This window comes from Carcharodon carcharias, chromosome 4, assembly GCF_017639515.1.
Source record: "Carcharodon carcharias isolate sCarCar2 chromosome 4, sCarCar2.pri, whole genome shotgun sequence".
Lineage (NCBI taxonomy): Eukaryota > Metazoa > Chordata > Chondrichthyes > Lamniformes > Lamnidae > Carcharodon > Carcharodon carcharias.
Window position 1 is genome coordinate 189,889,675 of NC_054470.1, and position 13,229 is coordinate 189,902,903.

Here is a 13,229-nt window from a genome sequence, read left to right on the forward strand (position 1 = left end):
TGATTGGCACCTCATCCACAAATATTCACTCCCTCCACCACTGACGCACAGTGGTAGCAGTATGTACCATCTACAAGATGCGCTGCAGGAACTCACCAAGCCTCCTTAGACAGCACCTTCTAAACCCACGACTACTACCACCTAGAAGGACAAGGGCAGCAGATAGCTGGGAACACTACCACCTGGAAGTTCCCCTTCAAGCTACTCGCCATCCTGACTTGGAAATATATTGCCGTTCCTTCACTGTCGCTGGGTCAAAATCCTGGAACTCCCTCCCTAACAGCTCTGTGGGTATACCTACACCTCATGGACTGCAGCGGTTCAAGAAAGCAGCTCACCACTACCTTCTCAAGGGCAGTTATGGATGGGCAATAAATGCTGGCCCAGCCAGTGATGCCCACATCCCGCAAATGAATAATAAAAAAAGCGGGCATTTCTTGGAACCTAATGATATCATAATCAGGAAACCAATTAACCCTCTTTTAAAATACTCCCCAGCCCACTTTGTTCCTAAAGGGACATCACACAAAAGAAAATGCAGGCTTTTTCCAGCACATAGATCATCACAATATATTGTTATGATCCTTGACCAGACCCCCAAGTTGTTGGCGAGATCCGGTTAGGTACCAATTACGGCTTGTTTGAAGTAGACAAAGTTTGACACTTGCTGATAGAAAAATGCCACACGGTTCCACAGGTTTTGAACAAACAAAAATAAACTTTACTATATAAGGCCAGAAGGATAAAACAATTTACAATATCTATGTTAAACTCTAACATTCAGGATAAGTATGAAATAGATGTGAATTAACAAGTGTTGCGAATTCAATTCATTATGTCTTTGTGTGCTATGTAAGGTCGGGGTCTATGGACATTGTAACATTTAAAATTACAGCATGTTCCAATGCTGTTACATTGTTTCCTAACCAGTAACAAGGGGGAGACCCTATGGGAGTGTGTTGATAGTTCACCAGATCAGTTCAAGGGCCAGTCAATTTTAGTCAGTTAGGCAGTCAGCTTTGGGGCAGCCTGCTAAGACGTGTCACAGCCAAGACAGGGACACAAGCAGAGGTTCCATTTAAGACAAATTAAAGAGAGAGCTGCAGTTAAAAGACTTGTCTCTGTACTGTGGGCCGTTGGGGCAAAGAAAGGTACCCTTTTGGGAACAGTAGTGACTTTTGGAGAGAATTCCAGACAGGACCTTCAAAGGCAGAGATTGGAAGCCTGAGCATCTGGGTGGGTTCTTGAGAAATCAAAGGATTCTGTCATGGTTGCATCTGTCATTTACTCTATAGTGTGGTGTGTCTGACCATAATTTGTCTGTTAATTCGTATGTACCTCATGTTAATTCTGAATGTTAGAGCATAAGGTATGCAAAATACATATTTTAAATTGCTTTATCTTTCTGAATTTGTATAGTAAATTTTGTTTTTGTTTGTTCAAATCCCAAGGAAGCTTATAGCTTTATTCCAAAAGCAGGTGTCTTTAATCTCAACCTTTAACTATTTTAAACAAAACATTATTGGTCCCCAACTGGACCTCCCCTAATGTCTCGGGGTCTGGCCGGGATTATAACACAAGCCAACTGTGGTCGAACACACCATGTTACACAATAAATAGTGGATGTGAGCAAAACAGAGTCCATGGATTTCTCAACAACCCACCCAGACGTCAGTCAACTCTGTGAGTCAAGTAATCTCACTGAAACTCTGTTTCTCTCACAAGGGATTCCAATCTTTACCTTCGAAGATCTCGCCTTGGAATTGTTTCCAAAAGTCGCTCCAGGTCAGGTGGTTTCAATGATGGCCACCTCGCAGGGTTTCAATCTCACCTTCTGAGATTCCATTTGCCTGGATTCCTGAGTACACTCAAGCACCAATGCACAAGCACAATTTCAGCATTTCAGCCACGCCAAGCAGAACACTACTGCTCCAAAGGGACATCTTTGCCCCAGCAGCCCACAGCACAGAGTCACCAACCTTCAGCCGCCTTCTTGGATATTCAGGGTTTCTTAGCCCTCTTTGATTACCAGGGCTTCTCCCAAGCCCACTTTTTTAAAGGTATGCTCCCTGCAGCCCTTTTCTCTAACTGGAGCCTGTTTCTCTGTTTCTACCTTTGATCTAAACTTAACTGGGTTCTGTTTCTGTCCCCTGTCTTTGTCCCTTTCCTGGGATTCCCTTTTGGGACCACTCCCTGTCCCCCTCTCCCCTGTTTGGGACCTTTCCCTGTCCCCCTCCCTTGTCCCAGTCTGGGATGCTTACTGGCTATGGCGCTCCACACCCAGTCACCTGATCTGGGTTTTTGCGCACAAGAGCACTGAGTCGGTCCTCAGCCTAAAGAACATAAAAGATGCAGAACTGCGAATGTGCATTCTGCTCCCAGCCTGCAAATGGGTGGGAAGTCCAAAGACTGTCGGGACTTGGAGTTCCTGATCTCTATGCTCAACAAGGTAAGTTTGGGTTTCTTAACAATATATATTACAGAGCTCTCAATCTTGGAGGTCTTTCTGCCCTCTCGGGTGGACATAAATGATTTTTATTTTATTCATTCATGGGATGTGGGCTTCAATGCCTGGGCCAGCGTTAATGCCCATCCCTAGTTTCCCTTGAGAAGGTGGTGGTGAGCCGCCTTCTTGAACCGCTGCAGTCCATGTGGTGTAGGTACGCCCTCAGTGCTATTAGGAAGGGAGTTCCAGGATTTTGACCGAACGTCAGTGAAGGAACTGTGATATATTTCCAAGTCAGGATGGTGAGTGACTTGGAGGGGAACTTCCAGGTGGCGGTGTTCCTATCTACCTGCTGCCCTTGTCCTTCTAGATGGTAGTGGTAGTGGGTTTGGAAGATGCTGTCTAAGGAGCCTAGTTGAATTTCTGCAGTGCATTTTGTAGATGGTACACACTGCTGCTACTGTGCATATGTGGTGGAGGGAGTGAATGTTTGTGGATGAGGTGCCAATCAAGCAGGCTGCTTTGTCCTGGATGGTGTCCAGCTTCTTGAGTGTTGTGGGAGCTGCACTCATCCAGGCAAGTGGGGAGTATTCTATCACACTCCTGACTTGTGCCTTGTAGATGATGTACAGGCTTTGATGAGTCAAGGGGTGAGTTGCTCATCACAGGATTCCTTGCCTCTGAGTTGCTCTTGTAGCCACAGTATTTATATAGCTAATGCAGTTCAGTTTCTGGTCAATGGTAACCCCCAGAATGATGATAGTGGGGGTAAAAATAAAAAAACTGCGGATGCTGGAAATCCAAAACAAAAACAGAATTACCTGGAAAAACTCAGCAGGTCTGGCAGCATCGGCGGAGAAGAAAAGAGTTGACGTTTCGAGTCCTCATGACCCTTCGACAGAACTTGAGTTCGAGTCCAAGAAAGAGTTGAAATATAAGCTGGTTTAAGGTGTGTGTGTGGGGGGCGGAGAGATAGAGAGACAGAGAGGTGAAGGGGGGGTGTGTGGTTGTAGGGACAAACAAGCAGTGATAGAAGCAGATCATTAAAAGATGTCAATGACAATATTGTCGTTGACATCTTTTGATGATCTGCTTCTATCACTGCTTGTTTGTCCCTACAACCACACCCCCCCCTCCACCTCTCTGTCTCTCTATCTCTCCGCCCCCCACACACACACCTTAAACCAGCTTATATTTCAACTCTTTCTTGGACTCGAACTCAAGTTCTGTCGAAGGGTCATGAGGACTCGAAACGTCAACTCTTTTCTTCTCCGCCGATGCTGCCAGACCTGCTGAGTTTTTCCAGGTAATTCTGTTGATAGTGGGGGATTCAGTGATGGTAATGCCGTTGGACATCAAGGGGCAATGGTTAGATTCTCTCTTGTTGGAGATGGTCATTGCCTGACACTTGTGTGACGTGAATCTAACTTGCCACTTGTCAACCCAAACCTGGATATTGTCCAGGTCTTGCTGCATTTGGACATGGACTGCTTCAGTATCTGAGGAGTCGCGAATGGTACTGAACATTGTGCAATCATCAGCGAACAATCATCAGCGAACATCCCCACTTCTGACCTTATGCTGAAAGGAACGTCATTGATGGAGCAGCTGAAGATGGTTGAGCCTGGGACACCACCCTGAGGAACTCCTGCAGTGCTGTCCTGGAACTGAGATGACTGACCTCTAATAACCACAACCATCTTCCTTTGTGCTAGGTATGACTCCAACCAGTGGACAGTATTTCCCTGATTCCCATTGACTCCAGTTTTGCTAAGGCTTCTTGTTGCCACACTTGGTCAATTGCAGCCTTGATGTCAAGGACAGTCACTCTCACCTTACCTTGGTAGTTCGTTCCGTGGCATTATTTTGAAGAAGAGCAGGATGTACTCCCCAGGCCTTAGCTATTATTTATTTACCCATCAAAAAAAATCACAATTAGATTATCCAATCATTATTACATTGCTGCCGCAATTCCAAAGTACAACTGTGACTACACCTAAAAAGTACTTCATTGGATGTAAAGCATTTGGGACCTCATAAAGTCATGAATGTGCTTTATACAAGACACAGTCAGTCTTTTCTTCTTTGTCAAAAAACTCCAATTATGGCAATGACACAATTTCTTATTGAATTGCATTTTTTCTTCTGTTCCCTTCACCTTTTTCCATCAAGTGTTCCCTCCTTCTCTTAAGTTGCTGTCTTGACGGATACTGTGCAAAAAAACAGCAGTTCATGAGTAGAGCTGAAAAAAAAATCTGGTCGAAGCTTTTTTGTCCTGATGAGTGCGAGACATAAAGCTTTGACAAAATATCTTTTTTCAGCAATACTCAAGTTCTGTACTACTAAACAGCAGTTCCCTTAAGTTTGCTGCACACAAGTGGCCATTCTTCAGGCATGAATCTAAGCTGTGAGCATGAATGACTCATTCCACTTGGGGGCATCACAGCAAAGGAGAGAACCGAGACTGGGATTATGCCTCACCAGCCTACAAATGATGAGGACAATTAAGATGCCTTTGTTGCTGGCCAGGCTGATGACTGAACCTGGTGCACAATGAAAATTTGCTTATAATGATGGAATCAGTGAGAGATGACACCGGGCAAGAGATACCTCAATAAAGGTTTGTGCTGGTGAGAGAGATAATAACTAAAAAATATTTGTATCTAAAAAAGTGAACTTTTCTTTATTGTTTAGTTAAAAAGTTTTCACTGTAACTGGATACCTCAGATTTCCTTGCAAGTCCGTCTTCTCGTAACGATTGATTTCTTTTCGCAAACCCATCATCCACTTCTGAAAGGAACAGTAATAAAGGATGATCAGACCAGTTTATATCTGCATCTGTTCAACACCAATTAACCATAGAGGCTATGGGAATGGAGAACAACCACAACTCCCAAGCTTCTGTGATCCTGTCATTCAGTTGTACAATGTGCATTGTCGCAACTCTTGAAATTCGAGTACTGTAGATCGTTACATCATTCTAGGATGAAAGCTGGAGGCTGTGACCATGAAAGATATCATCTAGGAAAGAACTGAGAGGCTCCATTTTTAATATGGGAGGTAAGAAACTCCCAGTGGCCTTTGTCAGTATGTTGAATATTTTCTAAACTTAACGGTATTGTACATCAGTATTCTCTATGTCCTACAGCTGCTGTAGTCATAGAATCATATAGCAGAGAATAAGACCATTTAGTTAATCGAGTCTGTGCCAGGTCCTTAAGAGAGCTGCCTATTTCCTTTAATTTGGAGAGAACAGTTGCAGATGAGCACATTCCTATTCCCAGCCAATATCCACGTGCTTCTGATGGGCTTATTGAATTGTGGTTAGGAGCAGAAACCCTGTCCAACCTCAGTCCACTCTTTTTTTTTAAATTGACAGACATAATGACTAGCCACAGAGTCACAAAGGATTGGAGCAGCTCTCCCAGCAAAAGGAATAAGAGAGAAAAGAATCAACCAACAAAGGAGCTTGAAAATCATAATTGGAAATTTGTATGACATTCTGAATTTGATTTGACATTTCTGATCAGTTCAAAGGTTTATTTAGCCCACTTCCATCCTTGATTTTTAAGTATTTTCTCTCTGTGACTGCTATTAACACAATGTACAGTAGATCTTTCTCCTCTCTTCTCTATCTTGTAACAGATGCTACTCTTTGCTAAGACAAAGGGCTGGATTTTCGCAGAGTCAGGAAGACTCTGTGGACCTTTAAAAATGGCAGACGAGACTCACATTCAGAAGTCCTGCCCCCAGTTCCAGCCGAAACCATTTTCACTGTTGAGGAAGGGGTGTGGGTTATGAATCACACAGGCACAAATCACAAATCTGATGGTCCATTTAAAATTGGTTGAGAGTTCAAGCAGACCCCATTTTAGCTGTTGCAAGGCCTTAACGCATAATGTGGGAGTCATGAATTGATGAAGTAGACATGAATGCTCTTGAAAGGCAGATAAGATCTGTATAACTGTCATGATCTGAAGATTTTAAAATTTCCTGCTCTCCAAAACCAAAACAAAGCAGTCACTGAGAACAAAACTCTCTTGTAGACTGCTTTGATTAATAGGCATAAGTTAGAAAAAAAACATCAGCATCTGTTTGTGCAATTTCAACAGAGCTCTTTGTTGACATTTCCCTAAGGGCTATTATTATGTCCTGATCAATATTTGGTTGAGTTTCAACAGCTTCAATTATCTGAGCAGGGTATTCTGAGTTCACATTTTGATTGACATCTTAAAGAGACTATTAAAAGGCTAGTTGTTTTTGATTTGGTTCGTGAAATAGATATTTATTTGCTTTTATAACAGATGAACCACTTGAGAAGATTTAAAAACTTCAAATGGGTTTTATGTTTTGGGAACTTTTTACTATCAAGTGTGTGGGAGTGAGAGCTGTATTAGATTGTTAGAATTTTTTTTATCTCCACATGGCTCCTGAGGTTGGACTTTGGTGGAGTAGCTATGCATGTGGCAAAGAGGGTATGAGGGGCCATGGGGGTGGGGGGGTGGGGTGGTGAGGGATGCAGGCCAGAGGGCCTAATAACTTCAAAAGAACTGGGACCAAACCGCAAAGAATCGAGGACCTTCCAACCAGCCCACTGCAGGACTCACCTGCCCCATTGGCTGCCTATGGTCAGTGGGACCGACTCAAACTCGGACTCACTCAGTGATCTGTAACACATCACCACCACCACCACCACCACCTCATCTAACTAGCTATTTATGTGTGAGCCTTGACAATGATACTCAGAACAAACATCCCACTTCCAATAAGGGTTTGCTGGAAAGTAATATGGTGAGAGAACTCTAACTAATTTTCCTTCTCCATAATCCAGCAAAATACACCAGCATTAGAGGAACAAAATTTTATACCACACCACATAAAGAGAAATTAGAACAGATGGTCAATAGCTTGGTCAAAGTGGTGAGTTTTAAGGAGCTTCTTAAAGGAGGAAATAGAGGTAAAGAGGTGGAGATGCTTCGGGAGGAAATAGCGGTAAGGGAAGTGGCGAGTTTTAAGGAGCTTCTTAAAGGAGGAAATAGAGGTAAAGAGGTGGAGATGCTTAGGGAGGAAATTCCAGAGCTTAGGCCTTTGGCAGCTGTGAGCAATACTGCTATTGGTGGAGTGAGTAAAATCCAGGATGGTCAAAAGGTCAGAATTAGATGAGCACAGGTATCTCTGATATCTTGGAGGGTTGTGTGGTTGGAGGAGAATACAGAATTAATGAGAGGCGAGTCTATGGAGGAATTTGTAAAACAGGGACGAGAATTTTAAGATCGACCATTAGGGTTCCGAATGCGGCCAGGGAGACATTTTGTTGACTGTTACCCACGCGCAGGGTCACGCTGCTAAGGTTCAATCAGCACTGTGGGTATGCAAGCGTAGTTAGCAAAATTTTCCTATCCCGGGAGACCGTTGTGGTTACAACACTGGTGGAAATGGGAGGTTGCGTTTTTGATGTTACTTTTGGCAGTAACCCAGAATTAGAAGATGAAAATTGGATTTTGGATGTGGCTTTTCCTCATGTGACTACACTCACTTCCCAAATTTGAAAAAAAATGCTGAAAAAACACTCTAATCAAGGAAATGAATATTTCAGGTATTTCTGCTATCTTGGAGGGTTACCATCAGTTCACATACAAGGACTGTCTATACTGGCACAGCATTTTGAGAACCACTTTTCTTCTCTGAGTGATCTAAAGCCCTACCCTATTATTGCTCTCAAATCATTTGAATTCGATCTGAGCAAATGTGCATTTGAGGAGGAATTAATTCATGTTTGTGCCCTGGATGAATGTAGGTAAGGCAAGTGTAATTTTTTTTTTGGTTTACTATTTGAAGTTGATGACCGTTCTATTAATATATGTATAATTAAGCATTTTCTGTAACATGTTATGAAATATTTGGCGTGTATTAAATGCACTTGATCTTACTCATGGGGTCATGGTTAGTTCACATCCCCGATTTCAATCTTGCAGCCCACTGAGATGAAGGAGGGCCACTTGTGCAGCCCACTCGCTAGCCTAAGTTGCCCATCACTGCCCTACATTGTCCCATCAAACACTCACGAAGAAGGTACAGCATGGGTTAAGCACGGGCTAAAGTTCTGCTGAGCTCTGCCACCTTGTGGAGATATTTACAGGATCTTGTGGTTCCTTTTATTGTCATTTTTGGATTTGTTCAGAAAGCATGCTAAGCCATGCACATCAGAATGTTCCAGGTTTGGCACATTGTTTGTTCTGAGCTAGCTGATCACAGCAAGTTCAATAACTTCTTAGCTTAAATATAATGAACTAATTCATTGTTTAAATATTCAATTTTTTCTAACTTATCTGGTATCAAATTAATTTAAAATATAGAAATTGCTTTTAAAAAATTCCTGTTTTTAAACCAAGAAGCAATGGAAATCCCCACTTTCTGACATCATCCTGCATTCCAAAATAATCCTTTTGGTTAGAATGTTTTTTCTTTCTTGCAGTGCAAAATGAGTACAATTTTATTCAAAGGTTAAATAAACATGCCTATTCCAATGAACGACCACTATTACTGAGTCTGTAGACCTTTTGCTCTGTCTGTCATTAACAAGGGTACTGGTTCCACATCAAAAAAATGTTACCCCCCATTTTCTTACAGGGTTTTCTATCTTCCTCTTCTGAAGGCTTAGGCTCTATTTCACAGGTTCTGACCATGCTCCTATATCTCACTTATTCCCCTTATTTATGTGAGCAAAGATAGCAAGTGTCAGTAGGCTGTCCATCCATGGGGCATCATAGCAAAGCTCAATTTTGTCCTCAATACATGTCATTTCCAGCAAGGTGGGGATGGAGTGGTGTCACCAGGTGGAGATCAAACTGACTTACATTGGCACCTGGCTAAGCAATGCCTTGATTTAAAAATTCTAATCCTTGTTTTCAAATCCCTGCATAGCCTTGCCCCTCCCTATCTCTAATCTCTCGCCCCACAACACATCAAGATGTCGGTATTCCTTCAATTCTGGTCTCTTCAGCCCCCTTGATTTTAATTGCTCCACCATTCGTGATCATGCCTTCAGCTGTCAAAGCCCTAAGTTCTGGGACTCCTATTTAAATCTCTGTATTTCTCTACCTCTCTTTCCTTCTTTAAAACATTCCTTAAAACCCACCTCTTTGACCAAGCTTTTGACTATCTGCCCCAATATCTCATGTGGGTCTGTGTCAAATTTTGCTTTACAACACTCATATGAAGCATCTCAGGATGTTTTTGTTGTTGGGGAGGAGACGGAATGCAAGAGTTAGGTTATTTGCTGGCTTTTTAAGGCAAGTGATTAGAAATATAGGGCAGAATAGAGCTGTCCAAATGCGGGGGTGGGCCCAACACGTGACGCGTAAAATGACGAGAGATGATATCAGGCATGCGTCCCGATATCATTGCGCGTCATTTCGATATTTTGTTCAGCGGCCGCGCGCTGGAGGTGGCTGCACGCCCACCAAACCGTCAACAGCCTATCAAGGCCATTAAAAAAGTAACTTAACTTATTATCAACGCTTCCCGTCCAACCTTAAGGTTGGCGGGCAGGCGAAGAGCCCAAGCGGCCTTCGCGTTTTACAGGAAACCTCAGCCACGGACGGGATGAGATTTCCTGAAGGTTTTATAAAATAATTAAATTTTGCAAACTTCACAAACATGTCCCAGCTCCTGTGACACTGCGAAAGAGCGCAGGCCCCAACTCTCCCTCTTCCCCCCGCCCACAGAGGTAGCGCTAAGCACTACCAGTCATGCATTATGCTGGGTGGGCCTTAATTGGCCCACCTGCATAAAATGGCAGTGTACAGCCAATCGCGGGTGGCGATTGGCTCCGTGCCTGCTCCTGCCCACTCCTGTCCAGCCCACCTGCCTTAGGAAAAATACTCCCCATAGTTACAAAGGGCAGAGGTACAAGAATTGACAGAAATGCCTGTACGTATTAACTTGGGGGTAAGGAACTGACAATAGGTTTAACCTGAACACCTACTATATGAAGCAATATGGATGACCTTTATGAAAATAGCTCAATTTTTGGTTTTGTTTTTGTTTTCAATTCTTAAATGTTTGTTCACTTCATTGACTGGATCTACATGGCTCAGTAAAGAGAACTGTTGTTTCCTGTTTTGACTGCAACAATAAGCTTTAGTGTGAAAGTTTTTATTTACCCCCATACCACTCTCAAAAATCAGAAGATTTGCACAGTTGTGTAAATTAGAATTAAGGACTCCAAGTTAGATTTTACTACCTATGTAAAAACCTGGGATTTCCTTTATCAAAGCTGTTTTTTTCAGTTTTTATCCTTTGTATTGATAAAATCAGGGAGAATAATTAGTGTCCTAAGAACAGGCTAATGTTGGATAATGCCAGCTGATCTTGTTTTTTTTATTCTTTCAAGAGATGTGGGTGTTGCTGGCAAAGCCACCATCTGTTGCCCATCCCTAATTAACATGAACTGAATGGCTTGCTAGGTCACTTCAGAGGGCAGATAAGAGTCAGCCACATTGCTGTGGATCTGGAGTTACATGTAGGCCAGATAAGGATGGCAGATTTCCTTTCCCTAAAGAACATTAGTGAACCAGATGGGTTTTTACATTTGGGAGATGGTGTTGTAGTGGTAATGTCACTGGACTAGTAATTCAGCAACGCAGGCTAGTGCTCTGGAGGACATGGGTTCAAATCCCACCATGAAACTGGTAGAACTTGAATTCAATTAATTAATCTGCAATATAGAGCTAGTCTCAGTAATGGTGACCATAAAACTATCATTGATTGTTGTAAAAACCCATCTGGTCCATTAATGTCCTTTAGGGAAGGAAATCTGCCATCCTTACCTGGTCTGGCCTACATGTGACTCCAGACCCACAGCAATGTGGTTGTCTCTTAACTGCCCTCTGAAATGGCCTAGTGAGCTACTCAGCTTAAGGGCAATTAGGGATGGGCAATAAATTCTGGCCCGGCCAATGACACCTACATCCCCTGAAAGAATAAAGAAAAAAAAATTGATGATATTTCATGATCTCCATCACTAAAACAAGCTGTCAATACCAGATTTATTAACTGAATTTAAATTCCACCAGCTGCCAGTTCTCCAAATAACGTATGATTGCACAATATAGTTACGTTAATTGAGCTGTAAAACACTCATAATATTTGTGAATGGATGGAGTGCTGCACAGTAGAGTGGTTTCAGAACAGATCCAGATGTGGACAAAAGTGCATTCCACTATAATTTGTAGCTGCATGGTCCATCATATCCCTCTTTCTACTATTACCATCAAAACTGGGGACCAACCCTGATTCAATGAGGAGTGTAGAAGAGCAAGTCAGAAGCAGCACCAGGCATATCTAAGAATGAGATGCCAACAGGATTGCATGAATGCTGAACAGTGGAAGAATCATGCTGTAGACAGAGCTAAGTGATCCCACAATCAACAGATAAAATCAAAGCTCTTCAGCCCTGCCATGAATGGTAGTGAACAATTAAACAACTAACAGGAGGAAGAGGCTGAACAAATATCCCTATCCTTAATAATGGTGGAGCCCAGGACGCAAGTGCAAAAGACAAAGCTGAAGCATTTGTAACCAGCCAAACGTGCCAAGTGGATGGCGTAGTGGTTCAAGAAGGCAGCTCACCACCACCTTCTCAAGGGCAACTAGAGACGGGCAATAAATGCTGGCCCAGCCAGTGAAGCCCACATCCTGTGAATGAATTAAAAAAAAAACCTCCCCATAAGGTCCACCATCTCAGGAGCTGGTTCAATTCACTCCACAAAATATCTAGAAATGCTGTGAGCACTGAATACAGCAAAGGTTATGGGCCCTGATAACATCCTGACTGTAGTGTTGAGGACACTAAGTTGTGTTTGTTGGAGGCCAATTATCTTAGCCCCAAGACATTGCTGCAGGGCACTGTCCTGGGCCCAAACTTCAGCTGTTTCATCAATGACCTTTCCTCCAAACTTAGGTCAAAAGCAAGGATGTTCGCTGATGATTGAGCAATATTCCAGTACTATTCGCAACTTCTCACATAATGAAGCAGTCTGTCCCCACAAGCAGCAAAATTTGGACATTACTCATCCCTAATTGCCCTCATCACTGTGTGGCTTGCTTAGCCACTTCTCGGGCTTGGGCTGATAAGTGGGAAGTGACATTCATGTCATACAACAGACCGGCAAAGATCATTCCCAACAAGAAAGAGTTTAATCATCTTCTCTTGACATTCAACGGCATTATTCTCACTGAATCCCCCAGCATCAACATTTTGGGGTTACCACTAACCAGAAACTTAACTGGACCAGCCATATAAATATTGCAGCTAAACAGCATGCTGGGAATTATGCAGAGTTTCTCACCTCTGGACTCCCCAAAGCCTTTCCAACATTTACAAGGCACAAGGCAGGAGTGTGATGGAAAAGTCTCCATTTGCCTGAACGAGTGCAAGTCCAAGGACACTGTAGAAGCTTGACACCATCCTGGACAAAACAGCCCATTTGAATGACAACCTATAACACCACCTTAAACATTCAGTCCCTCTAACAGCAGGACACCATGGCCACAGTGTCTACAAGATGCACTGTAATAACTCAACGAGGCTGTTTCAACAGCATGTTCCAAACCCATGACCTCTATGACCTGGAAGGACAAGGGCAACAAGCACTTGGGAACACCATCACCTTCAAGTTCCCCTCCAAGCCACACACCATCTTCACTTGGAATGGTATCACTATTCCTTCATCATGGCTGAGTCAAAATTCTGGAACCCCCTACCTAACAGCGTTCCAGA

The 13,229-nt window shown here is 43.0% G+C and overlaps 1 protein-coding gene across 4 annotated transcripts in view; it reads right to left on the minus strand.

Annotated features, from left to right (window-relative positions):
* Positions 1-13,229, minus strand: part of LOC121277321 (SH3 domain-binding protein 2-like) — a 131,369-nt gene that overhangs the window by 30,995 nt on the left and 87,145 nt on the right. For all 4 annotated transcript variants that reach the window (XM_041186645.1, XM_041186641.1, XM_041186642.1 and 1 more), the window contains one exon: positions 5,169-5,236. In XM_041186645.1, coding sequence (XP_041042579.1) covers positions 5,169-5,236 — 68 coding nt within the window. The remainder of the gene's footprint in view (positions 1-5,168; positions 5,237-13,229) is intronic.